This window comes from Engystomops pustulosus, chromosome 9, assembly GCF_040894005.1.
Source record: "Engystomops pustulosus chromosome 9, aEngPut4.maternal, whole genome shotgun sequence".
Lineage (NCBI taxonomy): Eukaryota > Metazoa > Chordata > Amphibia > Anura > Leptodactylidae > Engystomops > Engystomops pustulosus.
In genome coordinates, this window is record NC_092419.1 from 36,670,825 (window position 1) to 36,688,229 (window position 17,405).

At 46.3% G+C, this 17,405-nt stretch overlaps 1 protein-coding gene across 1 annotated transcript in view; it reads left to right on the plus strand.

Moving 5' to 3' along the window:
* Positions 1 to 1,213: 1,213 nt before the first annotated feature.
* F9 (coagulation factor IX) overlaps positions 1,214 to 17,405 on the plus strand; it is a 49,320-nt gene continuing 33,128 nt past the window's right edge. Inside the window, exons 1-2 of the mRNA XM_072123143.1 lie at positions 1,214 to 1,333; positions 5,298 to 5,461. Of these exons, the coding sequence (XP_071979244.1) occupies positions 1,267 to 1,333; positions 5,298 to 5,461 (231 nt within the window). The 5' untranslated portion in view covers positions 1,214 to 1,266. The remainder of the gene's footprint in view (positions 1,334 to 5,297; positions 5,462 to 17,405) is intronic.

The window sequence follows — 17,405 nt, forward strand, 5'->3', positions numbered from 1 at the left end:
AGTGAGAAGGGCAGAAGGGCTCTGAGGGGCATTGCCAGTGACAATTCATGCTCTGGCTTCACAGGTTGTTACACTGTCTCCCCTGCTCTCGCAGCACTCCCCCCTCTCTCTAACAGATGTAGTCTCAGCAACATAGGAGTTTTCAGCACACAGCAGAAGGGGGGGGGGGGAGGTAATTCTGCACAGTGTAACAGCCTCCAAAGCTCTTTGGGCTCATTAGCATAATTTTACAAGTTGATTTTAGAAGGAAGGAGGCCGTAGATAACAAATATAAGGAGATTACCATAGTCTCGGTGTCTGGATCTATGAGTAAGTGTCCCTGGTTTATCGTGATGGATATTGATGATAGATTTCCTTTAAGGTTACTGGAAAGAATCCAATACATGTAGAACTGATAATAAGTGGACCTGTCAGTATAGTTTTAAATCAGTCAATTATCAAAATGTCATTATGCCCTGGTGACTCAGTGTCAACCTGCCAATACTAACTCTGTCCACCCCAAGGATCCTATAAATATCTTGTACATACTGAGACATGAGTCCGCAGTAGGGGAGACTCTTGTCAGGCGCTTCCATTGCCTGCAGTACCAAAATTATTACATCCCAGCCTCACTATGCCAGGAGCAAGTGATGCTCGATCAATGGATGTCCATCTGACTATCCTTCGAAGAAGCCTTACCCGTTCCCTGGGGAAATGTCTCACATTATTATTTTTTGGGTAGCTCTACCTGATGCTATTCTTTTCTGAGGTTTTCTTGGTTCTCAGTAAGACATATGTTTTATAAAGAGGCCAACCGCTACCAAAGCCCTAAGACTGGAAGGTAAGGGGTCTAGATCTATTTTATTGGCTCTGTGTCTTCCTATCCCTTTTGACAGAACAAAGAAACTTATATACAAAAAAGTTCCACCGCGGGAGAATATTTATATGGGAATGATATGACACAGCATAATAGCTGCAGAAAATTGTAGGTATATTTTTACACCCCATATGGGAAATAGCGATGTTCCTTTTCACCCCATTAATACAATATTTTCGGTGTTACCGACCTTCCTAATGCACCATTACCTTGTCTAACGCTTCCCTCATAATACACAGAAAGTGCGGCTAATGTGCTGCTCTCACAAACATGTCTCACCTCTGAAATTGAAATTTTCAGCTTTAAAACCAGAGTAAACAGAGAGAGAGGGAAAGAGCGTGGACTTCGGAATCATTGATCCTGTGTTCCCTCCACACTAATTTTCCAGTAACGTTCCTCAGAGAAAGAATATGGCCTCTATTCCAAGCCTTCTCATTGTTTTCCTCCTGGTTTATTTCTGCAAAGCGGAAAAAGCAGGTTAGTTGCCTTTCTTTATTTCCTGTATATGTGTCCGTTTTCCATGTCCTCATGTAATGATGTCTCGACACACTCTGTTACAATCTATTAGAGAAGCGAACATTAGGATGGCTTAAAATGGTCAAAATCTATTAAATATTTCATTTCAGGAAAAACGGAATTTTCCATTTTCTCATAATTATCTAAGCACAAATCAATCCACCCTGTGAGCACATATCATATAATAGTAATGTCCATGTGTATGACTCAGGTGTTGGTGTTTGTGTGTGACTGAGGGGTTCTGTGTTCTTAAAGTGAAATCGATCCAATATCATTTAAATATTATAAATGCAGGGGAGAGGGAGACAGGCCTTGATGGTGGAGTATGTCAGCATATGAAGGTATAGAAAAGGATGTATCATATGAGTGGATTCTTATGGGGGTTGTGAGGAACATCCACACTCAGAGCATGTATAGGAGGGTACCTGTCCTTACCCTCTGGGGTGCTGCCAGTGGGGGTCCTAATGTCCCGATGTATAAAATGAAAAGTTAGTTACTGACGAGTCATTATGGATCTGAAACGCGTCTAACTATTGATTTTATACTGTTTTGATAGAAGTGAATCCCATTATTATATATTTTATCATAGTATCATAGTTTATATGGTTGAAAAAAGACACTTGTCCATCAAGTTCAACCAAGGAAGGGAAGGGATTGGATGAGGAAGGGATTTAGGGGAAACAATTCTATATAATATAACCATAAATGTTATTTAGATGTAAAAAGGCATCTAGACCCTTCTTGAAGCTCTGCTGTCCCTGCTGTGACCAGCGCCTGAGGCAGGCTATATTTTTGAATATTCTTTATATATTCTTTTATAATAAACTAAATGAACCTGAAAGTGGATTTTTTTTTGCCGGAGCCTACCTTCAAAATCCATCTTTCTACATATTCTTAAAGAAAAGAAGATAGTAAAAGTTCATGATATGGAACAATTTGTAACTTAATATTAATATTGATGATCTATCCATAGAAAAGCTCATCAATATTGAATCAGTGGAGGACCAACACTTGGAACCATCCATTGATTCGTTGATTTTAGATATCTGCCCTGATGGAACAGGATGGAAAAGCTGGATGTTTTTTGTGTTATTGCACTTGAATTCGTATGCAGTTATATAGAAATAGAAGATGTTCTTCTGGCTCAGCTACCTGTGTTGTTTAAGACCGTGGAGGTACCTGAAATTAGCCAATTGTTGGGGGAGAGGGGTCCTGAATATCAGACCCTTAGAGATCCTGTATTGATCCCCTATCCTTAAAATGGGTATTCCAGCTTAGTAATATTGAACACCTACATGTAGAAGACCTGTCCCTGACTCGTTTCTTTAGGTAAGTAATTGTACCTTTTATAAAGTAACACTTCTGGAGCATCTTCAGTCATGGGCATGTCCCCACACACTCTTACACTGCCCAACCAGAATTAGACTATGCAGCAGGAACAAACCATTCTGACAAGGGACACGGTAAACCCCAGTTGGCAATCTATTCATTATTTTTTAAGAATAACAGAGAAATAATACAACCAACTTCTCTAAAAAAAATATTTCAAGTACTGTATCTATATTAACGTTGACTAGAAAGTAGGTGTGGCCTTAGGAAAATGAGGCCTAGTCCAGCCGCTATAAAATTCCGTCAGAAACTAAACCAGCTAATAGCTTATCTAAAGTACAACTACAGAGTGGTAAAATACATCAGATACATTATCCAACATGATTTTCCTGGTGCAGAATACGATTGTGGAGTCTAACTCTGCATCGGTCTATTCACCAATACTTTCATAAAGTACTACTGTGTTTGTTCCTTTGGAAATATTCCTCATCACCACCATGTCTAAAAATATGGGTCATAGGCAGATCCTTGCCACACACTAGTTCTTTGGATAAGATCATCCAGGAATAAACCCCTTCTCTCCAATGGTTCCTTAGAAGCTGCATAATCTTTATCTGCTTATTAAAATGCAATTATTATTGATACTAATGAATTACAGAGATTAATAAATGGACAAGTATGAAAGACCTGTCTACAGAACAGGAAAAAGCCCAAGAACAAGACGTTCTGTTCATTCTTCAAAGGTCTATCAGAGACCTTTTAGGCATCCGTGGTCATCTCTGCTCTTTGTAGGTTATCCAGCTCTTGTCAGGAGCGGAGAGGACGTATCTCTTGAGTTCTTATTACAAAAAGAGGAGAATAATTGCATTCGGTCTTGGAAAGCGTCTGTTCTACATAATCTCATGCTGGCCCTGGAGAGCACATTGTATATGCATGGTTTGTGGAGGTGATTTGTCAATGACTTTATAGAGATGTCTTTACAACTGCCAAATTTTGCAGCCTGAGTTTTAGACTATATCAAGCTGAATGCCGCTCACGATGGCTCTCACGACTTTCAGTGTACGTCACATAAAATCTGCTAATGACTAGGTCTAAAGAGTAACACTCAAGAGACATGGGGACTAAAGAAGCACAGTAATCCCCTCTTAAAGGATCACCAATAGCAAGGGGGGGGGAATTTATTAAAAATAGCATGTGGTACTCCTATCTCAAAGCAACTTTAATAAACCTTGGAACAATCAGTGGTCCAATGTGTCTCATCTGTGGTTGTCTGAAAGCTGAGGGTGTTAATGTAAGTCCAGTTATTCTGCCCCTGTCCACTTCCCAATCCCTTCTCTACAGACCATTTCTTATCCCTTCTGTCTGCCTGGCTAGCAAGATGAAATTCATAATGGAAAGCAGAATATGAAGGGAAATGTTCAGAGCAATGTGAGAAGATAAGAGTTTTTGCTAATAAGATATATTACACAGTTTACTGTAAGATGTTCAGATCTAATTTTTGCTGTCCCATGTAAGGATACATTGGGTAGATTCCCAATGTATCCTTATAAGAAAGGGCAGCAGCATATCCCACTATGTGCTCATACGGTGGGATACAATCTTTGGTTCAGCCCTAACACCGTGAAAAATTGAGGTTAAGAAGCAGTCAGTCTTCCAAGTAATCTTTCCAAAATTGGATAATTATATCTCTAGGGAAACCCCCACAGATTTATGCTCAGCTGAGGCTGGGGCAGGATATCATACAGTAGCATCTGTCCTTCTTAGCCTCTAATGTCCTCCGCTGAGCGTATACTGTTCTTTCCAACAGGAAGCAGTACGAAAAAAATCAAGTCTTCTGCATTTTTTAACCAGTGTTTCCTGTTGGACGCATACTGAACAGATAGAGGCAAAAAAGATGCCGTTGTCTGCTTGTATAAGTCTATGGACTTGTTCAGCATATACGATGGGAGCTTTAAACACTGAATGAGTCCAAAAATCAAGATGTGAATTTATCCTTAGTGATGATTTAATATGAATACAAGTTAGAAAATATATCATAAAATGAAATACTAAGAAAAGAATAAAAAACAACTACAATAACTTTACCCCTTTAGAAAACAACTCTAAAAAAGCTATCAATAAACAACCATGTGCATTACTTAATAGAGTTGTATTTTCAAAAGGGGGTTGTACCTAGTTTGAACACAGGATAGGGGCTAAGAATCTTAAAGTTAGGGTTCAGAATTTTGGGAACCAAGCAATCATGAGAATGGGAATCCCGCTCTCTGTAATTGATGGAGCAGCAGGTTGGTTGGGTCCTGCCACTCCATGGAATACTATGGAAATGTCATAAATGTATCAGTTTTCTTCAGCATAGTCAGTCAATGGAAGTGCTGGAATTACCAGAATTTTCAGCACTTCCATTATACTGACTGTAGCTACAGGTCGAGGATGTGGGAATGGAATCCTCATTCGCATGATTGGTTGAGGTTCGTTCTTGTCATCGGTGGGGGTCCAAGCAATAGGATAACAATTAAACTTGGTACAACCCCATTCAAGTGGATGAAGAAGTGTGGGTCTTCACATCAGATATTAACAACATCGATATTTGTTACAGTGTTCCTGTCAGATAAATCTGCAAGCAGTGTTCTGGTCAGACAAAAGAGATATAACGCTGGTCGTCTGGAAGAATTTGTTGCTGGAAATCTTGAACGAGAATGTATAGAGGAAAAGTGCAATTATGAAGAAGCAAGAGAAGTCTTTGAGAACGACGAGAAAACTGTAAGCAAGAGAATGGTGGTTATTATTGCAATGAATGGGCTCTAATTACAGAAAAATATAGCTTTGGTGTCCGGGTATGGGAGTAATTGATGTTGGCCAGCTGAAAACATCTACGAGGAGCTCCCTTATAATCCATGAACCTAAATGTCAGGGTTTCACTTGCTGCCAAACTCCATATCCTGTCCATTGGTGCTAATGCCCAGCTTTAATTCTGTATTTCTCATTTTCCTTTGCTTATCTCAGGATATAGAGGAGGAAATCATCTTTGCATTGTATCATCTGCAGGAAACAATATAAAGTTAAAGGGGTTGTCCACTTTCAACAAATAATGAATATTGTTTCTGTAAGTAAATGTTACACAGTTTACCAATATTCTTTCTGTATTCTAGATCTCTTCTTGTCTGTCCATCTATATAAAGCTTCTATGTTTACTTCCATGGTATAGAAATTTGTCCATGGTCATGTGATGTCACACAGGTGCATGAGCCATTATTATCACAGAGCCGTGTGTTATAGCGAGCTGTAACCTGTGTAACATCTCATGACCATGGACAGATTTCTATCCAGTGAGAGTAAACACAGAAGCTTTCTATAGAAGGGCAGTAAGCAGAGATCTAGAAAACTGCAAAGAACTGATATAGAAAGTATATTGGAAACTTGTATACATTTTCCTTACACAAACCATATTACGGTAATTATTTTAACAACTTTATAGGCTTCCATACAATAGATGCATCGATGAGGTGATCACCATTAATCTAATGCCGCCCTTCTTAAGGTAAACAAAATCAACCCACTTGTATCACATCCTCTTGGAGGTAGCTCAAAATGGTTTGTAGTCGGGTTATAATAGTATCATTCATAGCAAGAAAGGTCGAAAAAAAGACGCTGGTCCAAGATACACTCAGTGTTTATCCTGAAGAAGACAAAATAGTTGCTGATGTTGATGCTAATTGGCCACATTATGGAAAAAAAATCCCTTCACCAACCAAATATAGAAGCTAGAAGAAAATCCCTGGATAAAAGTACCATCCCAAGAATATAGTTCCCATGAAATGTAATATTTCTGCTTTCAAGAAAGGCCTGTAAAGAGCTTATAAGTGTCTCAACCATCACAACCTCCTGTGGCAGAAATTTCCATAGTCTCACTGCTCTTACATTAAAGACTCCTCTCCTCTAGGCATAGAAGATGCCCCCTGTCTATGGCAATGGTAGAACCTCTTCTCCTATACATGGAGAGGAGATGCCCACTGTCAATGGTGATGGTAGATCCACCTCTCCTCCAGATGTAGAGGATGCCCCCTTTCTATGGTGATGGTAGATCCGCCTCTCCTCCAGATGTAGAGGATGCCCCCTGTCTATGGTGATGGTAGAACCACCTCTCCTCTAGGTGTAGAGGATGTCCCCTGTCTATGGTGATGGTAGAACCACCGCTCCTCTAGGCATAGAGGATGCCCCCTGTCTATGGTAAAGGTAGAAACGCCTCTCCTCTAGGTGTAGAGAATGCCCCCTGTCTATGGTGATGGTAGAACCGCCTCTCCTCTACGTGTAGAGAATGCCCCCTGTCTATGGTGATGGTAGAAACGCCTCTCCTCTAGGTGTAGAGGATGCCCCCTGTCTATGGTGATGGTAGATCCATCTCTCCTCTACGTGTAGAGGATGCCCCCTGTCTATGGTGATGATAGAACCGCCTCTCCTCTACGTGTAGAGGATGCCCCCTGTCTATGGTGATGGTATAACCTCTTCTCCTATACATGTAGAGGAGATGCCCACTGTCTATGGTGATGGTAGAACCGCCTCTCCTCTAGGTGTAGATGATGCCCCAGTCTATAGAGCTGGTATAACCACTGCTCCTCTAGGCATAGAGGATGCCCCCTGTCTATAGTGATGATAGAACTGCCTCTCCTCTACGTGTAGAGGATGCCCCCTGTCTATGGTGATGGTATAACCTCTTCTCCTATACATGTAGAGGAGATGCCCACTGTCTATGGCGATGGTAGAACCGCCTCTCCTCTAGGTGTAGAGGATGCCCCCTGTCTATGGTGATGGCAGAACCGCCTCTCCTCTAGGTGTAGAGGATGCCCCCTGTCTATGGTGATGGTAGAACCGCCTCTCCTCTAGGCATAGAGAATGCCCCCTTGTCCTGGTCACAGATCTAGGTATAAAAAGACCATAAGAAAGATCTCTGTACTGCCCATACATATCTTTATACATTGGAATTAGATTGACTACTAAATCTCTATTTCCAAACTGAATATTCTTAAGTTTGACAATCTGTCCTTGCACTCTTATCCACCCATTGCCTTAATAATTTTGGTTGCTCTCCTCTGTATTCAGTCTCAGCTAAAAAATCCGCTAAAAACACGTTTTTCAGTGTCTGAATAGGGACGGCCAATACTCTCTCCTATCAGTTTCGGGTATAATTGCTGCACTTTTTCTTCATTTCTGTGGTCTATTAAGTCTTGGGGCTAATTCTCTGTAAAGTATATCTAATTAAGACTGCTGCGTCAAACCTAATGAAAATGCTCTTTTATATCTGACACAAAAGCAACAGGACACAGAAGGAAGGCATTAGCACTTGATATAAATAGTTTATTTATGCAGCACATTTATTCTTTGACGTAGTGTACAATGTAATGTATGGCACAATTTTCTGCCATGTTCAGGGAATTTGTTTATTACATTGCTAGTAATTTTCTACATTTAAAGGGGGGCATGCAGTCTCACTTCGGAGACTTACCAATCCTGCCTGACTATGCTGACTTACTGTAGACTAGACAGTCAATATAAGGACTGACTTGTCTACAACTTGTCAAGGGTGCTCCCTCGATCCATGTCACGGATGTGGGCACACCAGTGCCCCTCTCCGACCTTAATTCTCCACGCTCTGGCTCCCGGCCAGCCTAGGCCCAGCACTTGTTCCCACTTCACAGGGCACGCGCCAGCACTCGGAGATTTAAAGGGCCAGAGCTCAGGTGATTGGCACTGGAAACCTTCGGTCCTGCTATTTAATCCGGCGACTCCCATCATTCCCCGCCGGATCTTCAAGTCATCCTTGTGAAGTGAAAGCCCTCTGTGTTCCTGCGTTCCAGTCTGTTCCTATGTTCCTATTCCCATGTACCAGTCTGTTCCTGCGTTCCTGTACCGTGTTCCTGCTCCCGTGTTCCTGCTGTACTGTGTTCCTACTCCCGTGTTCCTGGAATTCAAGTGTTCTTTTCCGCACTGTTCTCCCGCTGACACCCGGGGCTTGGACTGTATTCTGCATTTCTACTGTGGCTCCCACTGCGGGCTTGTCACACCTGTGGAACGACCTGGTGGTACCCAGCCGCAGCAAGACTATCCCGCTTTGCGGCGGCTCTGGTGAACTCTAGTCCCAGGTGTGGGGTAGTACCATCTCCCACGGTGGTCTAGAGGGTCCACAGATCCAGAACCCTGACAGTAAAATCCAGCCATGGACCCCGCCAAGGTGCTGCATTCATTACTGGCTGATCTTTCCAGTGTTGTCACCCAGCAGTCTCAAAAGATTGCTTCTCTAGGAGAACTGCTTGGCCAAGTAGCCGCCGCGCTTCAACAACTGCTTGCCTCCAAGCACCAGCATCAGGATCCTGTGACTACTCCTGTGGCAGTTCCTACGACTTCTTCCATCACCCCAGCTAGTCCTCTGGCAGCAAAACTAAGGCTCAGACTTTCTATGCCTGATAAATATGATGGTGACCCCAAACTGTGCAGGAGTCAATTTGTCACTGAACGCTCCGAGGTGGCATTCATCCTCAGCCTCCTTTACGGGAAAGCCCTGGCCTGGGGTACCCTCTCTATGGTACAGAAACAAACCGATCACGGCTAGCCATATTACCTTTCTGGCTGAATTCCACTCCATGTTTGAGGAACCTGCATGAGCTTCCTCAGCTGAAATAGCGCTGTTAAACCTGCGCCAAGAGACTAGTCTGCGGCCGAATGTGCTGTCAAGTTCCGCAACCTGGCTTCCAAGCACTTCTGGAATGATGCGGCCATGTCAGCAACCCTCAAAAGGGGACTGTCGTCCCAGGTCAAAGACGCACTGGCCGCCCGTGACCTGCCATCTACTCTGAGTGATCTCCTTACCTTGGCCACCCAGATAGACGTGCGTTTAATGGAGCATGCTGAAGAATTGCCTCATGAGCAACCGCAAGTCTGGCTTCCACGTCTGCCTCGCTTGGCTCCGGTTTTCCAAAATCTGAAGTGGTGCTTCACAACTAAGGAACATTCCAGAAGTTGCCAGGAGAACCTCTCTCTGTATTGTGTCAGTCCTAAGCATTTTATTGGGGCTTGTCCAGTCCGTCCCCAATGTCCAGGAAACGCCAGCACCTACCAACTCTGAGGAGCACTGGAACTGTCAGGCGAGGAGAAGCTGAATTCACACCTACAGACGTTTCTCCCAGAAGCCCCAGGTGCTGAGACTTTTAATGTTGCAATAAAAGTCTCAGCATTCTTCGACTTCCACGGGGAACTTTGTGGATGCCGCTCTTGTCTCCTGGCATCACATTCCAGTGGTTCCCCTGAAGCAACCTCTTGTTATCTCCTCAGTCAGTGGACAGCTTCTCTCCTATCCAATTCGGTACCGCACTGAGCCTATCTATCTTCAAATTGGAGCCCTGCACAAAGAAAGACTGTTCTTCTATGTCCTGCCACGCTTCATATCATCTATTTTCCTTGGTCTTTCATGGCTGCAAATCCATGCTCCGGTCCTAAACTGGAAAACTGGTGAGATCCTGTGTTGGGGTCCTGAATGCCACTCATGTTACACCACTTCCAGTCCTGACTTCTTCAGTGTCTCTCAAGTCTCTGGAGGGTCTGCCAGCTTACTACTGGGACTTTGCGGATGTTTTTTTCCAAAAAACAAGCAGAGACTTTGCCACCACATCTATGATTGCCCTGTGGATTTCCTACCAGGTGCCGCTCCTCTCATAGGCCATGCCTATCCTCTTTCTGTTCCTGAGATGGCTTCCATGTCCGAGTACATCAAGGAAAACCTGCAAAGAGGTTTCATATGCAAGTCCTCCTCTCCAGCTGGTGCAGGGTGAACAAGGTTGCAGTTAAAAAACACTACCCCCTGCCGTTGCAATCGCCATTGCGATTCCAGGGTGTTCTCCAAGCTGGAGCTCCGTGGTGCTTATAATCTCATCCGGATCCGCAGAGGTGACGAGTGGAAGACAGCAGTTAATACCCGTGATGGCAACTTTGAATATTTGGTGATGCCCTTTGGACCCCTTGGAATATTTGGTGATGCCCCTGCTGTTTTTCAGCAGTTTGTGAATGGCATTTTCTGAGACCTTCTGTATACATGTGTCGTGGTCTACCTTGATGACATCTTGGTGTATTTTCCAGACCTTGAGTCCCATCAGGCACACGTACGTCAAGTTCTGGGCTGGCTCCGTACAAACTGTCTCCACGCAAAGCTGGAAAAATGTTAATTTCACAAACGCAGACTTCCATTCCTTGGCTACATATTTTTTGACAGAGGTCTCCAGATGGAACCTGCAAAACTGTCTGCAGTTCTACATTAGCCATGCCCAGAAGGTCTCCAAGCGATACAGAGGTTCCTGGGTTTCGCAAACTGTTATCAGCAGGTCCTTCTGCATTTCTCCATTCTGGTGTCTCCCATTGTGGCACTCACCAAGAAGGGTGCCAATCCACGTGCCTGGCCTCCTACAGCTGAAGAGGCCTTCTCCAGGCTGAAGTCTGCTTTTATGTTCACTAGGCCGAACACAGATAAACCCTTTCATCTCAAAGTGGATGCATCCACCGTAGGAGCTGGAGCGGTGCTCACCCAGAAAGGGCCTAATGGACGAACTACCACATTTGGCTTCTTTTTGAATACTTTTCTCCCACAGAGGGAAATTATTTGATTGGTTACAGAGAACTGTTAGCCATCAAACTTGCTCTGGAGGAATGGCGATATTTACTGGAGGGAGCTTTCCATTCCGTTTGTGTGTACACCGACCACAAGAACTTATTGTACCTCCAGACGGCCCAGTGCCTGAATCCCAGGCAAGCCCATTGGACTTGGTTTCTTTTGGTTCAACCTGCTGATTCATTTCCGTCCTGCAGACAAGAATATCAAGGCTGATGCCCTTTCTCGTGCTTTGGATGTTGTTGGAGAAGAACCAGTTCCTCGGCATATCATCTCTCCCGACCAGCTTGTTGTTGCAGCTCCAGTGGATCTTCAGCAGCTACTTCCCGGCGTCCACCTGAAGATATCCAGCAACAAGCTTGGTTCCTGGTTCCTTGGTCCCTTTGAGGTAATCATGCACATGAACCCAGTGGCGTACAAGCTCCGCCTCCCTCCATCAATGTGCATCCTGAACTCCTTCCATGTTTCCCTCATGTTCGCCTATCTAGACTTAAGCAACATCAATAAGACATGAAATATTTAACAAATTGCACCAGATTTCAGTATTTTTAATGTTTTTAGTTTTCTCCATTGTAAAATAACTTTATGTGGTATATAATTTTTGAACCTATGTGGTTTTATCTAAACTTTTTAAAATCTGTTGCATCAAAACCTTAAAAAAATAAATTAATTTACAATTAAAATTATTAAAATGTCAAGGTACAAGCTTTTGGAGCATAGTTGTAACACAACTTTTAAATAAGTTTTAAATAAAAAAGCTTATATAACGCTTTTACTGGGGGCGTGGCCTGATGCCGAACTAGGAGGACGTGCGCCGCGGAGCTCCCGGGACCCGGCACCCTATCACCCTTCCTAGGCAGCCATCCTCCACCTGTACCCCCTCCAGCCTGTTCCCCGGTGCCGCGGATACCTGCCCTCGCACTCCGGTGCCGGTATCGCGGAGGTCTCCGGCTCCGTGCGGTCCCCCCGCACTCCAGCTACTGCAGCCTCCCACGTGCCCAGCGCGGCGGCGGGACCATAGCCGCCCGACATCGCGGCTACACACCGGTGCGGTGAGGGAAACCCCCCCCCCCGCCTCTGGACATATGGAGCCGCCGACCCACTCGTAGGATCGCGGTAGCGCTCCAGCCAGCCCTGCAGCCTGCCGGAGGCGCCATTATACTGGACTCCCCTGCGCTGCCTGAGGCCTAGGCGCGCAGGGTTAACCTCTTTCTTGCCGGACTGCAGCCAGGAGTAAGGTAGGGAAGTAATTCCCCTGCTGCTGCCCTCCTCTCACCTGGGGACCCCAAGCTGTGCAGCCCACCATACTCCCAGTGATCCCCTGCTCCTGGGTTCTGCTTTATATTAACCCTCGCAGTGCCGCTGCAATACTCCACGTGGGTTTGGACTGTATCTCTGCTAATTACTGGACGCTAGGCTCCTCGATTGTTTATCACTGGCCCCCTCTGCCCAGACGCCATGGGTAACCGGAGGAAGACGGCTAAATTGCTCAAAGCAGTGTCCGGGGTGTCTGCGCCTCCATCGGATGATGAATCCGTCCATGAAGATCCTCCATTCCAGTCCCTGGAACCCCTGGACGCGCAGGAATGCTCCACATCCCAAGCCGTTCTTGCACAGATACAGTCGAACGCTGCCAAAAAGTTGGGGAGATTCTCCCGCACGCAGCCCTGCTCTCCTCAGGGGTCCCCAAACTCCTCTCCCTCCCTCTTTGAAGGCTCCCAGAGCCCGCCACAGCTTGTAAGCTATGAAGAGGGCACTGATCCATCTGACGCGGCCACTGAGCTGGACCGCAAATTTGCAGAGGTGCTGGCGGCCATCAACGGATGCCAATCCAAACTGGTTACCAAGGTGGATAAGCTGCGACAGGACTTTGTTCTTTTAAGACACGATGTCCATAAAGCTAAAGAGCGAATCACCGAAACTGAGCGCAGAATATCTGAGGTGGAGGACGTCCAGAGGCCTATGCCGACACAGATCAGAGAGCTTCAGCGCCAAATGTCTGCATCCATCGACAGAGCGGACGACCTCGAAAACCGCCTGCGACGGAACAACGTCAGAGTGGTTGGCCTCCCTGAAAAAGTAGAAGGGTCTGACCCTGTATCCTTTTTTGAAAATTGGCTCAAAAATTTGCTTCCTGCAGATACCTTCTCCCCGTTCTTCACAGTGGAAAGGGCCCATCGTGTGCCATCCCGCCCTGGCCTTCCAGGGGGCAATCCAAGACCCTTCCTGGCCCGGCTGCTGCACTTTAGGGACAGGGACTCTATCCTCAGGGCTGTCCGTACCAAGGGAGAAATTCTCTATGCCAACAGCAGAGTGTCCTTCTACCCTGATTTCTCTGCATCCGTCAGGAAACAACGCGCACAATTCACTGAGGTCCGTGCCCGTCTCCGTGACAAGGGGTATAAATACTCCATGATGTACCCTTCCAAGCTCCGAATTGTGGACGGACAGAAGACTCGATTCTTCACCTGCCCAACCGAAGCACTTCACTGGGCTGATGCAGCTCCACGGGCTCCCGCTGCAAGGCCCGCACCTCCTGAGTGACTGGACTCATATATCCTTTTATCTGATGAGCTATGACATTGCTGGACTTAGTCCTGTATTGATGCTTAGGGGTCCTAAATCATTGCTCTAATTTTCTAATATTGCTTTACATTGGGGCGCACGCCTCGTATATGGTGCCCCATAACTGATGTGATATCTCTTTTGGTCAATTTGGCCTGTGCGCCACATATGGCACTTATTTCTCTCTCCCTTCCCCTTCCCCTTCTTTGTACCTACTCCCCCCCCCCCTGCCCTATCCTCTTACCGCTCCCCTCTACATATTACTCTTCCCTTATCCCTTCCTTTGCTCTCTTTAAACATGGCTGCCTAAATACCTCCTGTTTATATATACTCTGAGGGTTAGGGGTCCCGGGACAAATGGTGTAAGTTTGTCTTGAGTTAGGGACCACTGTTCTACTCTTTGATTGTTATTGGGTATAGGTCTGCACTACTGCTGTTAGGGTGTTAGACAGGGGGTTTGTATTCTTGGGATTGTTAGTACAGTTATGTTATATTTGTTATGCTCACTGTTGTCTGTCTGTCTATGTCTCTGTGGTATGAAAGGATGAACGCTTGGTTGCTCACGTCTCCTTCCCCACACCCCTTTCCCTTCCGCTAAGATGTCTTCACTTAAGGTAATGAGTTGGAATGTGAGGGGACTCAACTCCAAATTCAAGAGGGCCCTGATGTTAGATGTCATTAAGCGTCAGGCCCCCCATATTGTATGTATCCAAGAGACGCACCTTACGGGTCAGAAGGTCCTCTCTCTGAAGCGGGCCTGGGTGGCTAGAGGTTATCATTCCTCCTACTCTGTCTACGCCAGGGGAGTATCTATACTCATATCCAAAGCGCTTCCTATAGAGGTCATACAGGTAGCACCGGATCACTTTGGCCGGTACGTAGTCATACATTGTGCCTTGTGGGGCTTTACTTTCACTATAGTGTCGGTCTATGTCCCACCTCCCTTTGACCCAGCTGTATTGCACCTAATCTCCAGTAAACTGGCTGCTATGCCTCCAAGCCCGTTACTCTGCATTGGTGATTTTAATGCAGTCCCTAATCCCTCCCTGGATCGCACAAGCGGCCTAGACACAGGCTCGGTCCGTCTGAATGAGTGGCTCACTTCTCTAGACCTCGCCGATGTTTGGCGTAGTAAACACCCTCAAGAGAGAGAATATTCATTCTATTCCTCTGTGCACAAGAGCTTCTCTCGGATTGATCTAGCCTTTGTCTCCCCTGATATGATGCAGCGCGTTGATCAGGTGTCCTATTGCCCGCGCAGTGCATCAGACCACTCCGCCTTGCTCATCAGTCTCCTTATAGGCCCCCCCAGCGACTCTCGCTTATGGCGCCTGCACCCGGCCTGGCTCCTATCCCCAGCGGTCCAGAGTACTGTTAGGGCAGCGCACAGCGAGTTCTGGGATGTACACTCAACCCATCCTGATCCTCTTCTAGTCTGGGACTCGTACAATTCCTCAGTGCGGGGAGCATTCATGTCAGGTGTAGCTGGCCATAGGAAGTCATTAAATGCGCAGGAGGAAAGGCTAACCGCTGCACTGGTGAATGCAGAAAAGGAGTATCTAGAGAAACCTACCCCGGGGAATAAAAAGACTTGGGCGCAGGCGCAGAGGAACCATCTAGCTGTAGTGAAGGAGCGCACCAGCAAGCGCCTGCAAGCCAGGGAAGCGTCCATCTTTGAATTCGGAGATAAAAATGGGAAGCTGCTTGCATATCTCTCGCGGGCTGAACGTCCGTGTGCTTCCGTTCCCTCTATCCTTGACAGTAGCGGAGCCTTGAACACAGAACCCCGGGCCATAAACATGGTTTTTCACGAATTCTACTCTTCCCTTTACAGCTCCAGATTGTCCGCCTCTTCCGTCGAGATTTCCAGATTCCTTGACAGTCTTCCACTTTGGAGGCTCACTCCGGCACAGTCATCGGAGCTTGATGCCCCGCTCTCGGCGGAGGAGGTGGAACTGGCCATCCAATCGTTGCCCCCCGGTAAGACACCTGGACTTGATGGGCTGGGAGGTGAGTGGTATAGGGATAACTGTGAGACTCTGGTCCCCCATCTCCTTAGCCTGTACTCCGATGCGCTCGACAGTGGTTCCCTCCCTGATTCTATGCGAGAGGCCCTTATTGTAGTTCTTCCTAAGCCTGGTAAGGACCCGCTACTTCCTGACTCGTACCGTCCAATTTCCCTCCTAAACTCAGATGTTAAAATACTAGCAAAAATTCTGGCAACAAGGCTTAATAAAGTAATATTATCCTTGGTTCACCCGGACCAGACAGGCTTTATGCCTGGGAGGGGAACCGACATAAATATACAAAGACTACACCTGAACGTAGCAGAGGCAGAGCAGTCTCCAGACCCTGGGTTTATATTATCCTTAGACAATTGTAAGGCATTTGATTCTGTGGAGTGGCCCTATTTGTGGACCCTCTTGCCCAGGCTGGGTATTGGCCCTCGCTTCACAGCACTTGTTAGGTTATTGTATAACGACCCTAAGGCTAGGGTAAGGACCAATCTTAATATCTCACCTACTCTCCCTATGGCCAGGGGCACTAGACAGGGTTGCCCACTATCTCCCCTCCTCTTCGCACTTGCCATTGAGCCCCTTGCTGTGGCGATCCGTCACTCTGATAGCATTAAGGGCATTGCTAGAGGTTCTATCATTGAAAAGGTATCTCTCTATGCTGATGATACACTTGTATACCTTGGGGATGTGGGCCCCTCTCTGGAATCCCTTCTGTCCCTGATAGAATGCTATGGGGGGTTCTCAGGTCTCCGGGTTAACTGGGACAAATCGGCCCTCTTTCCCTTATCAGATATAGGGGTACACTCCCTCCCCGTCCCAGTCCAGGTGGTGTCCACCTTTAAATATCTGGGAGTCCAGGTGTCACGCAAGGTCCAGGCATATACGGAGTTAAACATCACACCCCTGATAGCTGCAACGGAATCGCGCCTAAAAGCCTGGTCCACTCTCCCCTTGTCCCTATACGGGCGTATTAATATATTCAAAATGATCTTCCTCCCCAAATTTCTATACCTTTTCCATGCCTGTCCTATACTGCTTCCTAAGAGTTTGTTTAAACGCCTAGACGGCATTCTCAGGTCCTTCTACTGGCAGAGTAGTGCCCCGCGATTCAGTTTAGCGCTGCTTCAGGCTCCCAAGGCTAGGGGTGGACTGGCTGCCCCGGATCTGTATCTTTATTACCTGGCTTCCCAGCTAGTATATGCCCAGTGGTGGATAGATATAGACATGGGTAATGCAGCTACTGCACTGGCTGGTGCCCTGGTTGGTTCCTACGAGGCCCTTACAAACCTGCTGTACAGATACAAGTCCCCATCTGATACCCCACTTCCCCTACGTACGGTAGCGGTGTGCTGGCGTAGGGCACAATCCCTGGTAGAAACAGGCAGCTCTCCCCCTCTCTCGCCTAGGACTCCATTGTGGCTCAATCCGTGGCTTTCTCACTTCCTCTCCCTCCCGGGCTGGACAATGTGGG